General features: G+C 35.9%; 1 protein-coding gene across 1 annotated transcript; it reads left to right on the top strand.

The window, feature by feature from the left end:
- Positions 1 to 746: 746 nt before the first annotated feature.
- Positions 747 to 19,463, top strand: SNX16 (sorting nexin 16). The gene is made up of 8 exons (XM_081951404.1): positions 747 to 976; positions 5,238 to 5,693; positions 6,992 to 7,078; positions 8,745 to 8,893; positions 14,424 to 14,493; positions 17,004 to 17,140; positions 18,016 to 18,135; positions 18,637 to 19,463. The coding sequence occupies exons 2-8, from the start codon at positions 5,325 to 5,327 to the stop codon at positions 18,743 to 18,745; spliced, it is 1,041 nt and encodes a 346-aa protein (XP_081807530.1). The 5' UTR covers positions 747 to 976; positions 5,238 to 5,324; the 3' UTR covers positions 18,746 to 19,463.
- Positions 19,464 to 21,227: the final 1,764 nt, after the last annotated feature.

Raw genomic sequence — 21,227 nt, 5'->3', positions numbered from 1 at the left:
TGACATACATACATATTCCAAAATAGCAATAGCACTTAGACTTATATACCGCTTTGCGGGGCTTTTACAGCCCTCTCTAAGCGGTTTACAGAGTCAGCATATTGCCCCCAACAATCTGGGTTTTCAGAAAGATGGAAGGCTGAGGCAAACTTGACCCTGGTGAGATTCGATCCCTCAAATTGCAGGCAGACGGCAGTAAGCAGAAGTAGCCTGCAGTACTGCACTCTAACCACTGCGTCACCTGACCTGAATGATTGGAAGAATTGATTTGAAATACAACTTTAAAAGCAAAATCGTATTTCAGATTAGAGACGTCTCTGTTCTATTGTGCCTTAAGATCTTTATTTTCTTCGTCCTGAAACATTTTTGTTAGGCAAAGAGTCTCTTTTTTTTTCTTCCATCCTAACTCTCCAGCCCACATTTTGTGTTCCTGTGTCGGTGTCTGTTTAATTTGCTTTCCCTAGCTAAAGATTTCCCAGCAGAGGGCGGGGACATAAGACGCAAGAATCGGATTCAACCTGAACCCAATCTTACCTTTTAATACCTTTCGCGCAAATTTGCTCCGCCCACAGAACTGCAAATCCCAGCAGCAGCCGGCTCTACCCGAAGGAAAAAAGTAGGAGGTGTGACGTTAAGCTGTCAGGCTTTAACGCGAATACGCCGACTCACGGCTTTTCTTTGCCCGAGATGCCTCTTGGGTTGTGTAGTTCCAAAAAGGCAGCGTTCTCGGATGGAGCCGTGATGCATCTCGGGAGATGTAGTCGTGACGGCCTGACCAAACCAGTAGCGGCTCGGGCGGTCGGGGATTGCGGCGCGTCCAAGCAACCTCCCGCCCCTCGCAACAGGTTTTTGCGCGGGCCCCTTCCTCCTTGCCTCTCCGCGGGGTGGGAGGCGAGCTGCTTTTGGGACTTGCCCGCGAAAGGCGAGACGAAGGAGGCAAGCGAGCCAATTAAGCGCCCAGCTGCTGCCCCGCAAGGTAAGGGTGCGCCAGCGTTCGGACGGAGAAGAGGACCTCGCACTGCGGCGGGAGGGTGTGCGTGCCTTTCCCCACCAGGGATTGTGCGGGATTTTGCCCCGGTCCCTCGCGGTCGTCTGCTTTGGCTTACTGCTTGCTTTCTACGGACTCCTCTCCCAAGAGAGAAACAATTGCTTAACTTACTCAAGTATGGAAAGATTGTCCAGGCACCTTTACGACTAAGAGTTGTGCTGCGGCATAAACTTTCGTGGTTTAGACCGAGCATCATGTGATGCGCTAATCTTTCTTTTGACATCACTGGGTATTTTAGACTGTCCCATTTGAATTGGTGTTTATTTAGTTTGAAGAGAGAAGGAATAAATAATCTTACATTTCTTTTAAAAATCATGAAATAACTTATAGGCTTCTAGATTTTAATTCTATTTATAATCAATTATTTTGACAAGTGTTCTTCCCCTTGGTGTGTCATATTTTCTGAATTTGCCGATTGAAATGTTCATTTCTCAGCTTAATCCTTTTGATATTTGAATATGTAAGTACTCAAAATTATGAAGCGGCTTGCCTGATTCAGTTAATTTATGAGACTCTCCTAGCTCCTTAGGTACATTTCATAGTTTATTTTCTTATAATCAATACATACCTTTTTCTCATCTTTCTCTTACAATTGATATTGTTCTATCTTTTAATGTCAGTTTGGTAAATTATGTTTCATCTTGAAAATTTGCTTTCAAACAAACATTTTACATCCATTTAATATGTATCCCACAAATCTGGAATATTTGCCTTGAATACTAAATACAGGTACTACATTTCTTTTCCATAGTTTATTATTTTGCTTTTTCTTTAACTTTAAGATGACAGGCACCCATAATTGCCTTAACATGGGGGGGGGGGTGGTGTTATAATGGATCTTCTACCATGTATTGTCTAGGAATCACATTTTTCAACCTTTGCCATTTGAAGATGCATGGACTTCAACTCCCAGAATTACGCAGCCAGTTTCTTCAAGTTGCTAAGGTTTGAAAAGGTTGGAAACTAAGGTTGGAAACTCATAGGTAATTTGAGAAGTTCCTGTATTATTGCAATTTCTTACACTGTACCCTCAGAAAATACTGTTTTGCAGCCACCAAGGCCTTTAATCCTCTTAGTTTTGTTTTTGTTATTGCTGATGCTTTCAGTTAAAAAAGAAGAGACCAAAATAGACATGCTGCAGAGCAAAATAGAATGTTTATTATAAAAAAGATTCTGGTCTTTCATGCATAGTCTTCAAAAACTAAACAATGAGTGCATACACTTGTTTATTTAGAAGACTATCCACCTAATCAGTGAAAAAGGCATGCAACCTAGGGTAGTAGATCACACTCTAAGAAGCTGGATAGGTCACAAGTTTGCTTTCTCATACCTGGTGTTTTGTAACAAGTCACACCCACAGTGACATCCTTCCATTGGCAGTCATTTTATTTGAGTGCCTAATGCCAGCCATGCAAGAGCCTTATGATTGGAGTGACAAAGAAAACAAATCAGTAACTAAGTGAATAGATATATTTATTAGATTCCAAATAAGTCCACTAGTTCAAAAGGTTAGAAATTCACACACTACTGATTCTAGAAGTTGTGAGCAAAATTCATTGCTTAGTTTTTCTAGGTCCAAGATTTTAAAATGCATCTTAAAGTGGCCAAGGTGAGTTTTTTTTTTCCTTTTACAGTATTTTTTTTAATCTTTAACCGAACTGAAGATAAGGTGCTTTATACACATAATTCTACCTTTGCTAAAGTTTGATTTATAACTTTCCTGTAGAAGTTTCTGCTGCTTATCTAGTAGCTTCAACCCTTGAAATCTACTTCATCCTTGAGACCCTTTCAGTGTCCAGCACTTTGAAATCAATTCCACAAGACAGTTTTATTCTATGCACCCAGTTACTTATTGATTATTACATTTCCCTCTTGCCTTCATTTTGTATAAGTCAAGGAGGCATACATACCGGTAATGTTCTTTGTTCCTGTTTTCCCCACAAAAACAACCTGTGAGGTGAGTTGGGATGAAAGTATATTGATGGTATACAAGTAGTATCAGCTGTTGTACTTCTAGTGTAATATTGGATAAGGCGATGGTAGTAAAGAGATGGATTTTCAGGAGGGAGGGGTGCATTCCAGAGGAGTAAAAGGCAGCTCAGTCCAGATATTATGTGTGATAAAAAGGTGAAAACAGCCCCTCTCCAGTATATCTTAAGAGAATATGGTAGATGCAGATACCAGAGTACTCAGTCCAGTAAGATTTTGCCTCTAGGTATAAAACAATAAAGAACTCAGCTTGAATAAAATTACCATGTGTCATTCTTGATTTTGGGCCAGACAGGCACAACTATACTTTTGGTTTTCTATTGAACAAATTTTATTTATGAAGTTGACCACAATTATTATTTTACTCAGTCATGGTTTAAAAAAGTCTAACCTCAGCATATTTTGTGGGCATTGTCTTTTTGATTGCTACACTGGAATTTAGAGGTTGTTTGATTTTTTTGGGGGATAAAATGACCAGTTCTGCATCCTCTAATTCTCTTTGCTCAGCATTGGTCTTAGGAGTGTAATCTATCGTAGAAGCATGCCGGAATTCACTAAGTTCTATCAATAGCTCCATTTGAAACATTCAGTACAGTGCTGGAACAATGCATAATCAACTGTAAGGCTTCTTCACAATGCAGTCCTTGTTTCTGTGTTCCAGGTGAATACTTTGTATAGGTAATCCACATTTACAACTGCATTTGGAACCAACATTTCTGTTGCTAAGCAAGGCAGTTGTTTAGGGATTCGCAACCATGACCTTTTTGCCATGGCTGTGAAGGAAATTATGGCAGTTGCTAAATGAATCAAACGGTTAAGTGAGTCCACCTTTCCACATTAGTCAAAGCTGGATGGAAAGATAACAAATGGTGATCATGTGACCCCCAAAACATTGCAATCATCATAAATACATGCCAGTTGCCAAACACCTGAATTTTGATCACATGACCTGCAGCAGACATAAATATGAAGGGCAATCATAAGTCGCCTCTCTCAATGCATTTTATCTTTGAAAGATTGCTAAATACATGTAAGTTGTAAGTTGAGGACTACCTGTAGGTGCACGTTTCAGAGAGCAATTTCTTTCTTAAACTATAACTTTCCTGGATAGCCAAACGTTGTTCTCTAAATTGGAAAGCTGACAAAAAATGTATACTCTTATTGTTAGGTATATCCAAACACAGCAGAGAACGACACACAGTGCCACGTTCATGTCTGCATTCCCAGAGTTCCACTTGGCTCTCTTGAAGGAGGCAGACATACGGTAGCAATTAAAATGGCTAAGTTAGCACAAATTACTTTTCACACAAAGAGTGAGGGTGGAGAAGAAAGAGGAAGAAGAAGTTGAAAGAAAAGGGAAAATTAATAGAGATCTGGTGCAGTAAAAGGAACTGCAAGGTCTGCATTACAGTATGAGAAGGGAGGTTACAAAAAAAAGAGACTGAAATGACATGGTTCAAAGTATTGTTTTTTTTTAAATGAAATTACTTTTAATGGTTTTATGTCAGTACAATTCTCAGCTTAGGGCAAATATTGTTATGTACTTTTGCCTGTAATTAAACAATGGGAGTATTATGAGCATTTCTAGTGTTAGGTGGAGGTGTGGAGTGATCCAGTTTTAAATATTGTATATAATTTGGTAATCCATCCCATATATGTTTCTGGGATGACAATCATGATAGAGAATACCAGTGCTGATGTTTTTGTTCTTTTAAAAATATTGCTATAAGCATACATTAGGTGATATTAAATTGTACTATATTGATACATTCAAAATCAAAACTTTCTTTAGTACTGGTTAGTGAAATGAGTTTTAGGACATGGCATTCCATTTCAGTTAGTTAATTTTTTTTAAAAAATGGCAAGTTTCTGTACTCATCAGCTGATTGAAATAACTCTTCTGTTGTTACTTTTTAATATGCTTTGGGAGTATATTTGGAAAGATACAGGTATTACATTTTAATAACCCTGTTTGCTTCTCTTTAGATTAGTAAGATTTGGTTTGAGGTTTCTAGTTTTGATACATCACTATTAAAGTACTTTATGATATTTAATAACCTTAAATTATACTCTGGATTTGTAGGATTATTATTTAATCATATATTTTTATATGTAATGTTCTATTCTTCTTTGTCATTTAATTTGAATTTTTTCTTGAAAGGACAATTGAAATACTTTTAAACTTTCTTTATCCTTCCAGATACCTGTGAAAAAAATTAAAATGAGAGAATCATTTAAGCTCAACAATTTGGACATATATAAACGTTCTTAAACTTTCTGAGGAAGGATGTCTACTCCATATGTTCCTGTTCCAATTCCTATAGGAAGTTCTACTAATTTTACCATAAACAGAAACCAAAGAAGATCATCTCTTGGGAGTATTTCAACATGTTCAGATTCTTCAAAAGGGCAGATAGAAGAGTCGTCTAAAAGTAACTTTAAAAAAATGAGTATTCCTGATGAGATTGGTACTACTTCATGTCCTTGCAATAGTCCACTTGTTAGGACTAAAATGTTAGGTTTAAACACTTCTATGGAATATTATATTCAACCATTGGAAACAACTGATCAAAATACCTTGGAGAACTGGGAAGATCGACCTGCTACTCCTACAATACTTGGTTATGAAGTAATGGAGGAGAGAGCAAAATTCACTGTAAGTTGTAATATTTGTAAGTTGTAATAATATAGACAGAACCCATTAAATGGCTCATGAGATCTGCTGGGGGTAGGGGGGGATTTTATTATATTACACTATATTAAATTATTTGATTCTTTTTATTAGTTTTATTGTTTTAAATGTGGTTTTAAATTCTGTAAGCTGCCTTGAGTCACCATGGGCGAATAGGCTGCTATATAAATTCAATAAATAAAAATAAAGAACTGGTGAATGGGACACCAGTTCTTATTTTCTAGTAACTCTTAAATGCTATGTGAAACTGCTAAACTTGTGTAAAATTTACTGGTTTCAGCACACTTCTTGAATATCATGCATGATTTGGCTTTGTACATTTTAATCCTGTTCAGTTTTACCTTCATGGGTAATTTTAAGTATGTCTAGAATTACATAAAGTAATGTTACTCAGTGGTGAAATTAAAATTTTATTACCACCAGTTCTGTGGGTGTGGCTTAGTGGATGTGGCAGGGGAAGGATATTGCAAAATCTCCATTCTCACCCCACTCTGGGGCCAGCCAGAGGTGGTATTTTCTAGATCTCCGAACTCAAAATTTCCGCTACCGGTTCTCTAGAACCTGCTGAATTTCACCCCTGATATTACCATACTTTTTACAGTCTAATGTTAACCTACTTTTGTAATGGAGATAGAACCTGATACATAGTTTTCGTGATAATTTGCAACTTTATTTCCCTTGATATCAGCCTCACTGAATGCATTTTTGAATAGGAAGAACTTTGCTTTTTTCTTGCCATCTTTATTCACGAATATAATCAATAAAAGCTATATGTTGAAAAAAAACATGTAATGCAAGTTGATGACAAACACTCTCCAATCTTGTCTCATTCAACACAATACCTTTCAGAATTGAGAATTGAGGCATGGATAAGGTATAATATATTATATATTATAATACAATATAATACAAGAACTATAGTTAAATATTCTTCAGATTAAATATAATTTAAATAAATTGTACATGTATATAGTTTGCAGCAATCTGATTTGCTTATGAAATCAGTTTTTAAAAGTACTGGCTGAAACCATTAATTAGTTCATCTTAGCTAGTAGAAACCATATCTATCCTGAACTTGTATGAAAAAGTTCTTTTTTAAAGTTCTGTAAACTTTGCCATATCTGTTAATGGTTGTTTGGTTCAATAAACAAAGAATGGTTATGTGAACTATTCAATAATTACAGTGAAATATGAGAAGCCTGCTACACATGCTATTTCCTGAAACTATTTTAATAGGGCTTTGTCTTTTTTGTTTTTAATAGGTTTACAAAATACTTGTGAAGAAAAATCCAGAAGAAAACTGGGTAGTTTTCAGAAGGTATACAGACTTCTCCAGGCTTAATGACAAGGTACATGCATTTAAATAGGCCAATCAGTAATTAATATTACAAATTTAATATTATTCCTGTGTTTCATAAATTACTTTGAAAAGTTAAAATAAAAATGAACACATATGAAAATCAGCATAAAAATTGCATGAAAGTACATCTATTATTTGCCATAAAGACAATATATATTTGATTTAAAAGCTAATTTGTAAAGATATATTCTATATAATCTGATTGGATGAGAGACCAGAACATGTGAATCCAACACTGTGTATAGGTGCTTTCAGTTTTTGTACCAAACAGTAAGCTGTTGTTCAAAATTAAAGCAAAGATTCACAATACCTGTTTAAAAATGTAGCATTTTGCAGTTAGAGTTTTTCTAAAGATAGTATTTAGTATATGTCCAGTGCTCTTTTCAAATGTTTCCAGTTACAGAAAAGTGTTAACAATTGGCATTCCAGAAATTACAATTGGTAATTGTCAACAGTGCTTACATTTTCATTGCTGAATTATCATGTTTAGGTTATGTTTAAGTGATGCAAACTCCCAAGCACATTGCACTGACTCTGAATGTATTTGTGGAAATGAGCTATAGCAATCCTGTGTAATGAGTTAAATGAAATTGAAGCTTGCAGCCTTCAAAGAAAACAAATGTGGATACGAGTCCTAAATCATTTGCCTGACATGTTTACTGTTGAACTGAATGAATGAAAATTAAATGCTGTTTCTATTTCACATATAATTATCAAAGGATGTGAAAAGGCTCTGAGAGAAAGTGACTGATTTATAATAGAGTTTCTATATATATATTTAATTGGCATACCACAGGTAGGCTGCAAATATGTGGAAACTACTACTATAGGTGGGTAAAAAGGAAAGATTTGCAGCTTAGGTATATGGTTAGCTTCTATGTTACCTATCTAAAGATAGGTAACTTCCTTGAATAGACATACAGTATTCATAAGATGAATCACTGAGTATAATAAAGTAGAGCATGAAAAGTTGTCTAATTTTAAAAGTGCAACTTTGGGAAATGTTGCTAATCTAATGTTAATACAAATCTGAAATGCAAAGTGAATGTTAGCATCATTGCTAAACTGCTGTAACTCTTTTTATGTGAGTGTGGGCATGTCATGCATGAATGCTCCTTCACTCTTGTTTTTTGATGACTGCCTGGATTTTTTTTTAAACCCTCCCTACAGGTTTTTTTTGGCAAGATCTTTGAAAATGATTTGCCATCATTCTTTTTCTAAGACTGAGGGAGAGACTAGCCCACAGTCACCTAGCTTGTTTCATGCCTAAGACTAGACTAGAATTCACAGTCTCCCAGTTTTTACCCTGCCTGCCTTCTACCCACCCTACTTTACCCTACCTTACCTTACCTATTTATATACTTACCTTACTTACTTTACTTATTTATACCACTTTTATTATTTTAATAACTAACTTGATGCATCTAAAATATTTAATGCTCCTTGCTTCTCCATAACAATTTTGTGAGGTGGGCTGAGTTGAGAATGGCTGGCTTTCGTGCCTAAGGCGGGACTAGAACTCAAACATTCCTGATTTCTAGCCTGATACCTTAACCACTGACTTTTTATAACTCTTATAATATAATGTTACTATTACCTCTTATCTACAGAAATTATTATTCTGTATACCATAACCTTCTGATATATGTTTTCAGCTGAAAGATATGTTTCCTGGCTTTCGACTGGCATTGCCCCCAAAGCGTTGGTTCAAGGACAATTACAATCCTGATTTCCTAGAAGATAGACAGCTAGGACTCCAAGCCTTTCTACAGAACTTAGTAGCTCACAAAGACATTGCCAACTGGTATGTAATTTTTTTTAACACTATTCTCATCTTAGCAGATGTTGCAGCTCTCCTTTTCCTCATTTAAATAGCACTGTTACTTTTCCAGAGGGTGTAAATAATTTTATTCTGTAAACAAAATATTTAATAAGACTAGAAGAATTTGGCAATGTTTTTACATTTTAAATAATTCTGAGACTGCAAGGTTCAATTTCAGAGGTTTTATTCTTTTTTAATAGTAGAGATTCAGAATAGTGATTGTAATGTCTTGCCAGAGTAGAAGGGATATAAGGATTGAGAGTTGGTTTGAGAAAAGTTGTACCTTATGTATTCTTGTTGAATGTTTCAATACAGAAGCAGGGGATGTGTGACTGACTGAATGAGAGACAGAACAGTAGTGACAAAAATAGATACCACTTGGTAGACAACCATCAGCTCTGCTGCATAAGCTTTAGATAATCTTAGAGCATATTTGTTGCCTATTCCAGATGTTTCAACCTTTCACTTTTATAGTGCAGTTGCACAAACCTTTTTCAGAACACTTTTGTAAAAAAGGCTTTATTTTTACTTAACCATGGTTTGTTGAATATGACACAGTGGCTGGGTTTTCATAATGTGCTAAAACAAAACAATACCAGACAGGCACACTATAACTTAAATCTATGGATTTTGCTGCTTTTGTGGATATTAAATATTATTTTTCTTTTTATAATACCTGAAGTATTATTAAGAAAATTATTAAGGGGCCAACGTCGCAATGATATGGACGTGCGGTCTTGATGCTCTGAGACCGCAGCCGATACTTTTGCCGCTGGGTGGTCCAGTCGGACCTAAACCGTCCTGCAGAGACGATGAACAGGAAGAATATGTCTTGCTGATCTCAGGGACCCTGATGGATCCAAGAGAAGTTCTTCAAGCCGGCGACAAAAAATCCAGCCATTAGGCTGATGAAGTCGGAGCGGCTCCAAAATGGAAGGATACAAAAAGAGAAAGTGTTTCCAGCTGGTGAGGAATTGGGGTACTCCACTGTCAGGGGAAAAAACACCCTGGAGAAAATAAGGTCTATGGACCGGGCTGATTCCCTTCAGCATATCATTTGAGATGTTAAGAAAATAAAATAAAAGTCTTTGAGAAGTATATTCTAATTAATAAACAAACTTTAATAAAAGTAAATAAAACAGAAAATTAACTAATTGTTACATTTTGATAATAAAAGCTCCGTCTGCCAAATTGGCAGCCAGACAAAGAAGAAAGGAATGAGTTCCTGGAATGTGTGAAGCATGCGCAATAAATCACTTTCAGATAACATTTATGACCTGCGCAATAAAGCTTTCTTAGTTTAACTCTTGAGTGTCAATTTCCAGTCAGCTCATGTCTAGCAAACTTTTTAACATCGTGACATCCACTGCATATCTCCCTCCATGTAGATGCAGTTCCATTGAGAACTACACGTTGAGTGCGGTTGGTCAGCCAATTACGAATCCATCTGGTGGTGATGCTGTCCAACCCACATTCTTCTACTTTATCTAGTAGTAGGTTAAGATTGACTCAGCCTTCTATCCTTCTCAGGTCAATAAAATGGGGACCCAGATTGTGATCAGCAATGTGTTGGTATTGTAAACCACCCATAGAAAGCTGTATATAAGTCTTAAGTGTGATTGCTATTGTAATCTCAATACAGTATTTTGTAACAGCTCTCAGGTGCCCTAAAATCTAAAACTAAAATTCTCTTCCCTGAAATCCTGCTAACAAAAACCCAAAATCAACCAGATTTTAGCCAATTTGTTGGCTACCTCATTCCACTATATGGTTAGATTACACACAATATGTTTAATTAAAGTAGCTTGCTACATTACATCTTGTTTCAAATAAGAGCCAGTTGGCATGAGGACAAAATTTCTGTGTGGATTTCCCCCCCTATTTATTTAGCACCTAGAAGCATATTGCCATCTGAGGCTTATTTTCAAATGTGGTTGTGAGAGAGTTATCAAATTGCACATTTAAGCTGCATTTTTTCTTTGATGAAAGCTTTGCTTCTTATATACATAGGATGACTACTGTTATACAGGCTATAAGCTGCATTGCTAATGAAGTTACCTGGCTTATTGTAAAGGCAACTGACATGCTTAGATAAGCACATAGAAATGTACGCTTTATTATCATGCTTTGATATTGGCTACTTAATATTCAGTTTTATAGTTATGTATTTTTGGAACTGTCCTTCTAACTTGACAGTTCTTTCTAAATGTGTTACAGAGCAAATAAAGTCCAGGACAAATTGGACAATAACAAGCAGCAGTACTTCATTAAAAGATGTAGTAGTTCTAAGATGGCCTTTTGCAGCCCCATCACACTTCTTTTCAAAACAGCAGTTCAGCTAGCAATAAAAATATACACTGTAACATAATAATATTTACAAAAGGTGACCTTTTCCAAACATATCAGATGAAGAAAATAAAGGACTTTTGTAACTTTATTTGTAGATTTTCACGGGTGTAGGTATGCTGGTCTTATTGTATTTGGATCATTTCCTGTGTAAGATTGAGATTGTCTTGGCAACGTTTCAGCGAGGTTTCACTCACCATCTTCAGGCTGGGTTTTGGGCTTAAAGCATGGTCGGAGCTTTAGAAGTCTTTCTATAAATCTTAGTGGAGGTGTGTGGAGTGCTGGCTTTGTTTCAGTAAGTGGAATGATTGGTTGTGTGGTTGTATCATGATTGGTAGATTGGTGCTGATTGGTGCTGGCTGTGTGTGCATTGTTGTTTTGTATTGTAACGGCCTGGGTGGTGGGTGGTGTTCGTTTGTTGACTAGGGCTGGTTTCCAGATGTTTGGTAGGCGGGAGGTATCATCACGTTTATTCATGTTGTGGGGGTGTTTCTCTATTTCGATGGCTTCCATAATTATTCTCTTGTTGAGGTGTTCTGTTTTGGAGATTAACCTGGCTCCTTCAAAGTTGATTTCATGTCCTGTAGCTTTAAGGTGCTGGAAAAGGAAGGAAGTTTTTTCTTTTTTTCTTACTGCGTTCTTGTGTTCTGTGATGCGTGCATTTATTCTCCTGTTTGTTTGTCCTATATATGTTGCCTGGCAGATGAAGGCTGTCTTGATATTGTGCTTGTGGAGAATTTTGCTGATTTTATCTGTGGTGCCTTTGATGTAAAGGAGGAGGGTGATGCCATTGTCCTGTTCTGTGTCTTGGCTTTTTGAGGGAGTCTCCTTTTGGATTAGGTTGGTGATTGTTTTTCTTTGGAATCCGTTGGAGATTAATACATTTGTGAGAGTGTGTAATTCAGTTTTCAGGTGGTCTTTGTCAGCTAGGTGTTTGGTTCTGGACATGAGGGTCTTGGCTACAAAGTTGATCTGTGCATGGTGGTGATGGGATTGTACATTTAAGTAGCAGGTGGTGTGTGTTTTTTTTCTGGTAGATGGTGTGTCCTAGGGAGCCATTGGGTTTTTTGTAGATTAGGACGTCTAGAAAGGGAAGTTGGTTGTTTGCTTCTATTTCCATGGTGAATGGTATTTTGGGGTGTAGGCTGTTGAGATGTGTGAGGAAGTTGTCCAGTTTTTCTTTCCCATGTGGCCAAATCACGAAAGTGTCATCAACATATCTAAGCCAGAGTTTGGTTTTGTGTTCAGATTTATCTAAGGCATCAGTTTCAAAATGTTCCATGTATAAGTTTGCGATGACGGGTGAGAGGGGTGATCCCATGAGTGCTCCTTCTATCTGTTTGTCCATTATGAATGAAGTATGTGTTGGTTAGGCAGTGGTTGGTCAGGTCCAGGATGTGTTTAGGGGGTTGTATTTGTTCTGGATAGCTGTCAAGGCTTCTTTTATAGACACTTGGGTGAAGAGGGATATGACATCGAAACTCGTGAGTAGGTCACTGGGTTGTAGGCTTTGTTTATTGTTTCTATGAAGTGGAGTGAGTTTTGCACATGGAACTTATACATGGAACCCAACCTGAAGATGGCGATTGAGTCCTCAATGAAACGTTGCCAAGACAATCTGTCTTACATGGGAAAAGACCCGAATAAATTAAGCATATGTATGTATGTATGTATGTACACACTATATTGCCAAAAGTATTTGCTCACCCATCCACATAATCAGAAGCAGTTGTGAGCGAATACTTTTGGTAATATTGTGTGTATGTATGTATGTATGTATGTATGTATGTATGTATATATGCAGATCTTGGCGTATTCGGGTCTTTTCCTGTGAAAGATTGACAGTATCTTGGTGACGTTTCGATGAGGTCACACTCGTCATCTTCAGGCTGGTGCCTTTGGCTTCATGCTTGTGCGAGCAAAGCGTGATCAGAGCTGCCGTTTTTCTATAAATATAGGGAGTGTGTGGAATGTTGGCTTTGTTGCTTTAAACGGATTAGTTGGCTGTGTTGTCACATCTTGATTGGTTGATGGAATTGATGTTTGATGAGGGTGATTGGTGATGATGTCCTGTGTTGTTCTGGGTCCTGTGTTGGTTTTTGTGGCTGGGACTCATTTATTGACTAGGGCTAGTTTCCAGATGTCAGGTAGGTGGGAGGTATCATCACGTTTATTCATGTTGTGAGGGTGTTTCTCTATGTCGATAGCTTCCATAATTATTCTCTTGTTGAAGTGTTCTGTTTTGGAGATTAATTTGGTTCCTTCAAAATCAATTTCATGTCCTGTTGCTTTAAGGTGCTGGAAAAGGGAGGAAGTTTTTTTCTTCTTTTCTAACTGTGTTCTTGTGTTCTGCGACGCGTGCATTTATTCTCTTATTAGTTTGTCCAATGTATGTGGCTGGGCAGATTTTGCATGGTATTTCATAGACTCCTTGGTTTCTAGCCGGATCTTGTCTTTGAGGTTTCTTAACACACACACACACACACACTGACTATCTTCTATAATAGATATACTGAAATGAATGTCTTCACTTACATTTCTTATAATGTGAGAGGGTTTTTTTTCCATTTTGATAGTATTTATGCTGTAGCCACAGCTATTTAGAGCTTTAATTGGAATCTTAAATAACTCCTTAAAATAAATAATTCTACAAATTGGGTTAGGTAGCAATGTGTTCGAAAAAATGAGGACTTATACTTATCTATAACTGCTGATACTTATATGGAACTTTTTTGTATAAATGTAATGCATAAATTGAACAAAAAGGCAGGAAGAAAATGTGTGGTGTATCAAGTAGGCCATTTATAGCATACCAGTATCTTAAATGATGTTGATTATTTTAAATTTCAATTACACATGACTTGTCGTATTCAAAGAAAATGATGTGCAACTGAACTATTTATTTTATTTTTATCTTGAACCACCTTTTCAAAATATTATTAAACTCTTTTTAATAACATGTATGCTTACTAGAGAGAAAATAATTACATTCAAACCTTTTCAAGCCTCTAATTATGTTTGCATCTGTCTTTATAAATTTTAATAATTCAGCTAATTCCTATTTGGGAAAGCATTACTGTACAACATTTAGCATATTCCCAATATGCGTTTCATATTGTCCTGTATTTTCATTGTCAATTGCTCTTATTTCCCATTCTTTTCAAAGCCTTGCAGTAAGAGAGTTTCTTTGTTTGGATGAACCTCCGGGGCCCTTTGATAGCCTTGAAGAGAGCAGGGTAAGTGCAATAGAGGAATTTGTTTTTACCGTAGAAGGGAAGATTTTAATTGCACAGTGACCTATGTTTTATCACTTAATGCCTTTATGTGAATAGCAGCAACTTTTTGTACTTTCTCTATCTATAGATTAAACATGGTCATCATGTAGCAAAATAAATCGAATGAATAATCTGTGAACTGTATTTGAACAGAGCTGGGAACCAAAATGCAAAGAGATGGATCTAGTAAAGAGTGAAAGTGAAAAGAACAGGAGGGTGGCAGTGGTGGGTTCTGGACCTCGGTGCAACCAGTACTCTGTGCACGGAGCCGGGCATCCTAGTCGGGTACGTGCGCTGCACAAGCTTGTGCATGTCACTGCCTTGCGACACCTAGCTGCTCGGCGGAGGCCACGCAAGCACCAGCCAGACGCGTTATAAACAGCTATGGAACACGGGTGTGTGTGCCAAACTGCTACTATCGGTACAGCCATACTGGGCCGTACCCCTGGAACCCACCACTGGAGGGTGGGGAAAAGAATTTGGGAAACATAATAAATAACTATACAGAGCTTCCACAATTTGTTCATGCTATTTGTATGTTTTATTTTGTTATATTTATATTAAATGTGGTTTATTTGTACGTTTGCTTATAGGCTTTTTAAACCATTTCAGTCATGATGTACAATTGAATGAGTCTTTTTTATTCTTTTTCTCTGTATAAATATTAAATATAATGTGTTTCCCTGCCCTGTATATAATTCTAGAATACTAAGCCAAACATTGTAAAAATCTATCACAAGTAGTTCATATATTTGCTTTAACAATAATTTCTTATTTAAATTATATTACTGTTGTTATTGTAATAAGAGAAAAAAGTATTTGGTCATATTTTTGTGAATATATTAGAGTCACTAATTTTTTTTGACCTGGTACAAATAGTATTTTGAGCATTCGTAAAATTGCTATCATTAAGCAGTTTTGTATAAAATATACAAAGTATATAGAATAATGTATTATTTGGGATCATTTCCAGCAAATATGATTGAAACAGCTTAATGTTGATATTACAATGGATTTATTAGCAATCTTAAAAGAATAATAACTTTACATAAGGCGATTGATGCTCATTGGGACTTTTCTAAATAAGATTGAACCTATTTTATATCCAATACCAACTTCCAAATATTTTTAACTGTAGCATATAAATAGTATTTTCAGAGTGTTTTACAATTGAAGAACTGGGAGAATATATTTAACAACTTCAGTAGTTCACTGAAAAGGCTAAAATGCCAAATGAGATATCCTACCAAATTAATGATTTCTGGCACTGATAAATTATGAACTGCAAACTTCTCACTGTTAACTATAGATTTGCTTTTAGGATAGCAATTGTTTATTGGTCAGTGCGTCATCACTCTCTACACTAAACAGTTATATACACATAATATTTTGCTGTAAAGGAAGAATTCTGCACTTCAGATCTGTATTTACATACAATGAAAATGTAGAACTGCCATACAATATTTGTCACATATGGATGATAAATGGGTATCTAACAAAAATTATTTGGTTATCTAAACCAAAGCATATAATTTAAGTATATAATTTACTTCACAAAATGGTGTCTGTAAAAGAAAGGAAAAGGCATTCTCAAGTCTAACTTCATAAAGACACATTATGCAGTTTTTTCAAAAACGTGATTTGCCTTTGTCATCTTTCATCTTGTGCATCTTTAATGTCCAGCTCTAACTTCCTGATTCATACACTCTGATGATTTTTCATCCAAGGATTAATCAGAGCCCTAATTAGTACCTGAATTCAGACAAGAATCATTTAGGTGCTATGATCTGCTGAGGCTACCAGAGGGCTTAGCATTCATGTCAGAGACATTTCAGCATCTTCCTGAATTGCTTCTTTTTTATTGTGTTTAAGGCCCAAAAATAAAACAGGATAGCGTAATTAGTCTTTCAAAATCTGAATAGTGTGTACACACACATATACACATATATATCCTCTAGGCTTATTTACTTACTGTAAGTAATATATAGCTCATCTCAGTTTTGATTTTTATCAAAATTACCTTGTCACCCCTTTTTGATGAAATTAACCTTAGTGTACACAGCATAAAGAATTTACTTCATCAGATTTAAGTGAGATTCCATTAAAATCACTAACATTAGTAAGAATAAATCTTGGTAGTCAGTGCTGCAAGTTTATATCTTGCTGCTACAATGGAAGCTTGAAATTCATAATTCAGCAATATGTGATCAGAGGCCAAAAGAAAACCTTGAAGGTGTTATATTTTCATTACAGATTTGTCCAATAATTAGGGAATGATAGCTTGGTCACATTATTACTATATCAGAATATTATTTTCAATAAAAGAAAACCAAATCTAAATGATGTTATTTGTGTACATATAAAAATAATTCATAATTGTTCGTAGAAGAAGAGCAAGCCAATGTATCTGTTGTGTTGCTTTTTACAAAAAAAAACCCAACTTACTTTCAAACATTTAAATTTCCTTCTAGGCTTTTTGTGAAACTTTAGAGGAAACAAACTACCGGCTTCAAAAGGAACTTAATGAAAAACAAAAAGAGGTGGAAGCTCTGAAAAAGTTGTTAAATGAAAAAGAATTGTACATAAATGAAATGGAGAAAAGACTTGGGTAAGACCGAAACAAAGCTGCTCACCACAAAATCTCACTGTCATAGCTAGTGATATGAATCTAATATTTTAGGATTTCTGAATGCTTCCTTGTATGTATTTATTTTTCAAATTTCTATAACTGCCCAACTCACAACAGAAATGACTCTGGGAGGCCTACAACAAAGTTTAAAAACATAGTTCACAAATAACAATTATAATTATTACAAGCATTAAAAACTATAAAATACAGCTAAACAAACTTCTACAAAGGGATATTAATAGTAACAGAGCCATCTTAATATTGGCCGTTTCCCCAGGGGGCCCCAAAAGACAGGAAATACTTGAAGAGATTGTAATCAAATAGGAAATTTTAAGTTCTGTCTTAAGTGAGACTTTGTGATACAACCCGTATCATGTCTTAACTTCTTTTTGAAAAGGAGAATGATAAAATTGCAATAGAGCTTGCAGTCCCTTGGGGAATGCTTTTCTGGCAAAGGTCTTTTTCAGAATTAAATATTCCGTTTATATTTAATAATTTCAGAAATATTCAATTTTACAATCCCAGATACAAAATAAATGATATCAGAGATGACTTTATCTTCGGTGAACATTTTTCAGCATACATTCAGTATGTAATATTAATGATTGTAATAATAATGTAAATTACTGCTTTGTTCTATCAGTAGAAAGCTGCGCTTTAAAATAATGAATTTCCTAGAAAATTCTTCTAAGACTGCAGTTTTATCCCCAATTTCTAGGAGCAAACTCCAGTGAATGCAATGACTCTTTTAAATACATGTCCATAATTTTCCCCAACAAAGGAAGCTTTTCCCCAGAGACATTTTTATAATAATTTCCAACTAAAATAAAAGACCTGCCTTGATTTTGTTGCAGGGACTTAAATTTAGTGGAAACAAAGTCTTGTAAGTTGTCAGGAGAGGGAAGTGAATGCAGTGAAGAAGTGGAGTCATCCGCAACAGAGGCAGATCAAAGAACCTTGGAAGAAGACACCCGGTAAATGATCATTGAGCAATTTTATTTAAAGTTAAGCTCTGAAATGCAAATCATCTGCAAGCTTAGAACAGTCCTTTGGGGGTAACGCACTGCAGATATTTCAGGCATTTTGCTGGAGATACTTTACATAGGATTGTCCCTTTATTATAATCCAACATAGTAAATTTTATATTACTTGTCTTCAAAGTTTCTATATAGTACCCACATGTACTTGGGTTTTCCAATGCTTTTCTACCATTCAAAAAGTCATTGGATGAAATTGAAATTAAAAGACAATTAATTGATGCCACTAGCTCTCCAATTGGCTGTTTGCTGAAGAAATTGCACAGCATTATAACTCATAGGATATGAGTATTATATAAAATAAGAGCCCAGCAATTTGCAGATAAACAGTGTCCCCCAAACTTGTAGTTTTAAAATATAGCACATATTAGGACTGAGTGATAGAAAGAGCTTGCTGGCTTACGGTTTTATGATAAATATATTGATCTGAATCTGCAGGTCTGAAAAAGAGGATTGGAAAACCTCTTGGAATGAGTCACTGGTAGAAAACTTTGTGCCAGAAATTGAAGTAGCCGAAGTGGCATATACTGCTGATATAGATATGTAAGCATGACTTGTTTTGCTTTATTTTATTTTATTTTTTAAGAAGATCTATCTGGAAGTTGTTGAACAAAAGCAGTAGAACTGAAGATAATAGGAATGTTTACATACATCACTCACAATACATTTTTGACACAAGAAGAATAATCAATGCTGCTGCTTTAATTCATTTGATATCTAAGATATATAGATATGTGGAGAACTATATTAATATATAAAAATGTTGGTTAAGTTTATGTTATGCCTAGACTCCTAAGTAATATGTATAATATAGCAGTAGATAAAGGTTAAATGTCAATTATTATTTGGCTTGTCACACCTGTTTACTACTAATATGTGACTATTTTGTATGGGCAGCTTTTGGTATCTGATTTTGCAGATTTATATAGGATATAGTTTTATGCTCTGGAAATATAATTCTGCCATCAGGCTTCAGAAACAGTATATGATCTCTCATGTTTTTAAAGTGATAAATTTAAATATGTATGTTTTAATGCAATAAACTAGAAAAGCTTATAGTACCAAAATAATATTTCAGAAATAGGAATCAGTTTGGGAGGTTTTTGTAATGGGAGAGGGAGAATAATAGCCTAGTTATACTGTAGATAGTCATATACACTTGAAAATAATGTAAAAACTGATTTAACATTGTATTTGTTTTTTTCTTTAAATTTTATGATAATTTTGCTACATAATCAATGACTGCCTTATATATATATATATATATATATTAAAAAAACACTACCTCCTACTTTGTTACTTATGCATAAGTGTGCTGTTTAATACCTATTCAATATGTATGAATGATAATGGCCATTTGTTAAAGCCATACTTCTGCACCGTTAATGAAATCTAGTTGCAGTTTGTATGAAGATACCAGGGATTCTGTGCTTACATACAAATTGTGTTATGCCCAACAATGCACTTTATTGTAAACAGACACCTTGTGTCAAGATCATTGGCATAAGCAGAGACACATACACACACACCCATGCATACCTTTTGATTAAGGAAAGGTGAAGTGATCTGCACAATCATGTCTCTTTCTATTATGCTTTTTACACATGTTTGCTGTAGTGTGGGTCAGCTTTATGGAATCTTCAGAAACATTTTGCTGAGCGGCTGTTTGCTCAAAGTGCCTTTTGTCTCCTCTTCCCATGAAAAGAAAGCAAGCTTTGTTCTTCTTTATGCCATTTACTCTTTGTTTGTCTTAATGTTGTTAGCACACGAGGCTCCATGTGCTTAGATTTTTCAATGTTCACTTTGTAATTTTTGGGGTCTGAGGAAAAGCACTCTGTAGAATTGTACAAAGCTGTCTGAAGAAAATAAAGATTTGGACATAAGACCTTTTGCCATCTTTTGTGGAAAAACGTTCAAAAGCCAAAGTAAAGGTAAAGGTTTCCTCATACTAAAGCTGACTTCAGTGACACATGCACCCATGTCACACTTGGGCATCAAAGTTTCAAATATATTCATTGTATGAAAACATGAGGTATCCTTTGGGTATCATACAGATTTCTCAATTACTGCTTATTCCTAAAACTTCTACTGCCATCTCCAAATTTATCAATGAAGTCTCTCAGTATTTAAATCATTCTTCAGGAATTGAAGATATATAACGAATAGGTATTTTCCCTTCATTTATGAACTTCCACTGGACATAGGTCCTCCATGAAAAAGGCATGGCTGGATCTAATCCTGTATTATATGTATTACTTGGCATGTTGATATATTTTTAAATAATTCCTGTAAGGGTTTTTTTAGCAAAATCCTTCCAAAATCCTAAAACAGGCCTAACAGCAAAATATCTGATGAATGAATGAATGAATGAAATTTAATTTGTTAGCCGCACCCTCTCCAAAAGGACTCGGGGCGGCGTACAATAAAACACATACAATATACATATATATACAATACATATACAAATACAAATAAACACATACACGTACATATACATGGAGGAGGTAACACTCATAAAATATATATAAAATAGAATTAAAATAACTATTTAAAACACCCTCAGTTAAAATTACAAAATTTAAAAAACCCGTCAGGAGCAATAGGATAAAACTATGGTTGAGCCAGGCCAGCTAATTGGAAGAGGTGGGTCTTGAGCTTTACACGGAAGGAGCGGAGATCAGAGGTAATCCTGATACCAGGGGGGAGGTCATTCCACAGGGCTGGGCCCGCCACAGAGAAGGCTCTGCTCCTAGGCGTCACCCCCCGACACTGTTTGGTGGACGGCACCTGGAGAAGTCCCTCTCTGTGCGAGCGAATTGGGCGTAGGGATGTATGGGGCAGGATGCGATCCTGCAGATAACTAGGTCCTGTGCCATGGAGCGCTTTAAAGATCGTTATCAGAACCTTGAAACGCACCCGATAGACCACAGGAAGCCAGTGCAGCTCGCGCAGGAGAGGTGTTACATGGGAGTACCTAGTAGTCCCCATAATCACCCGCGCGGCCGCATTCTGGACCAACTGCAGTCTCC

The sequence above is a fragment of the Natrix helvetica genome (genome assembly GCF_964273705.1).
Source record: "Natrix helvetica genome assembly, chromosome: 4".
Lineage (NCBI taxonomy): Eukaryota > Metazoa > Chordata > Lepidosauria > Squamata > Natricidae > Natrix > Natrix helvetica.
The sequence above is the reverse complement of the archived record's forward strand: the minus strand, read 5'-3'. Positions and strand labels throughout refer to the sequence as shown.

Excerpts from the sequence above, each read along its gene's own strand:
- SNX16 (XM_081951404.1), top strand. The coding sequence starts at position 5,325 with ATGTCTACTCCATATGTTCCTGTTCCAATTCCTATAGGAAGTTCTACT. Across the intron at positions 5,694-6,991 it reads AGGAGAGAGCAAAATTCACT|GTTTACAAAATACTTGTGAA; the intron begins GTAAGTTGTAAT and ends TGTTTTTAATAG. Across the intron at positions 7,079-8,744 it reads TCTCCAGGCTTAATGACAAG|CTGAAAGATATGTTTCCTGG; the intron begins GTACATGCATTT and ends ATATGTTTTCAG.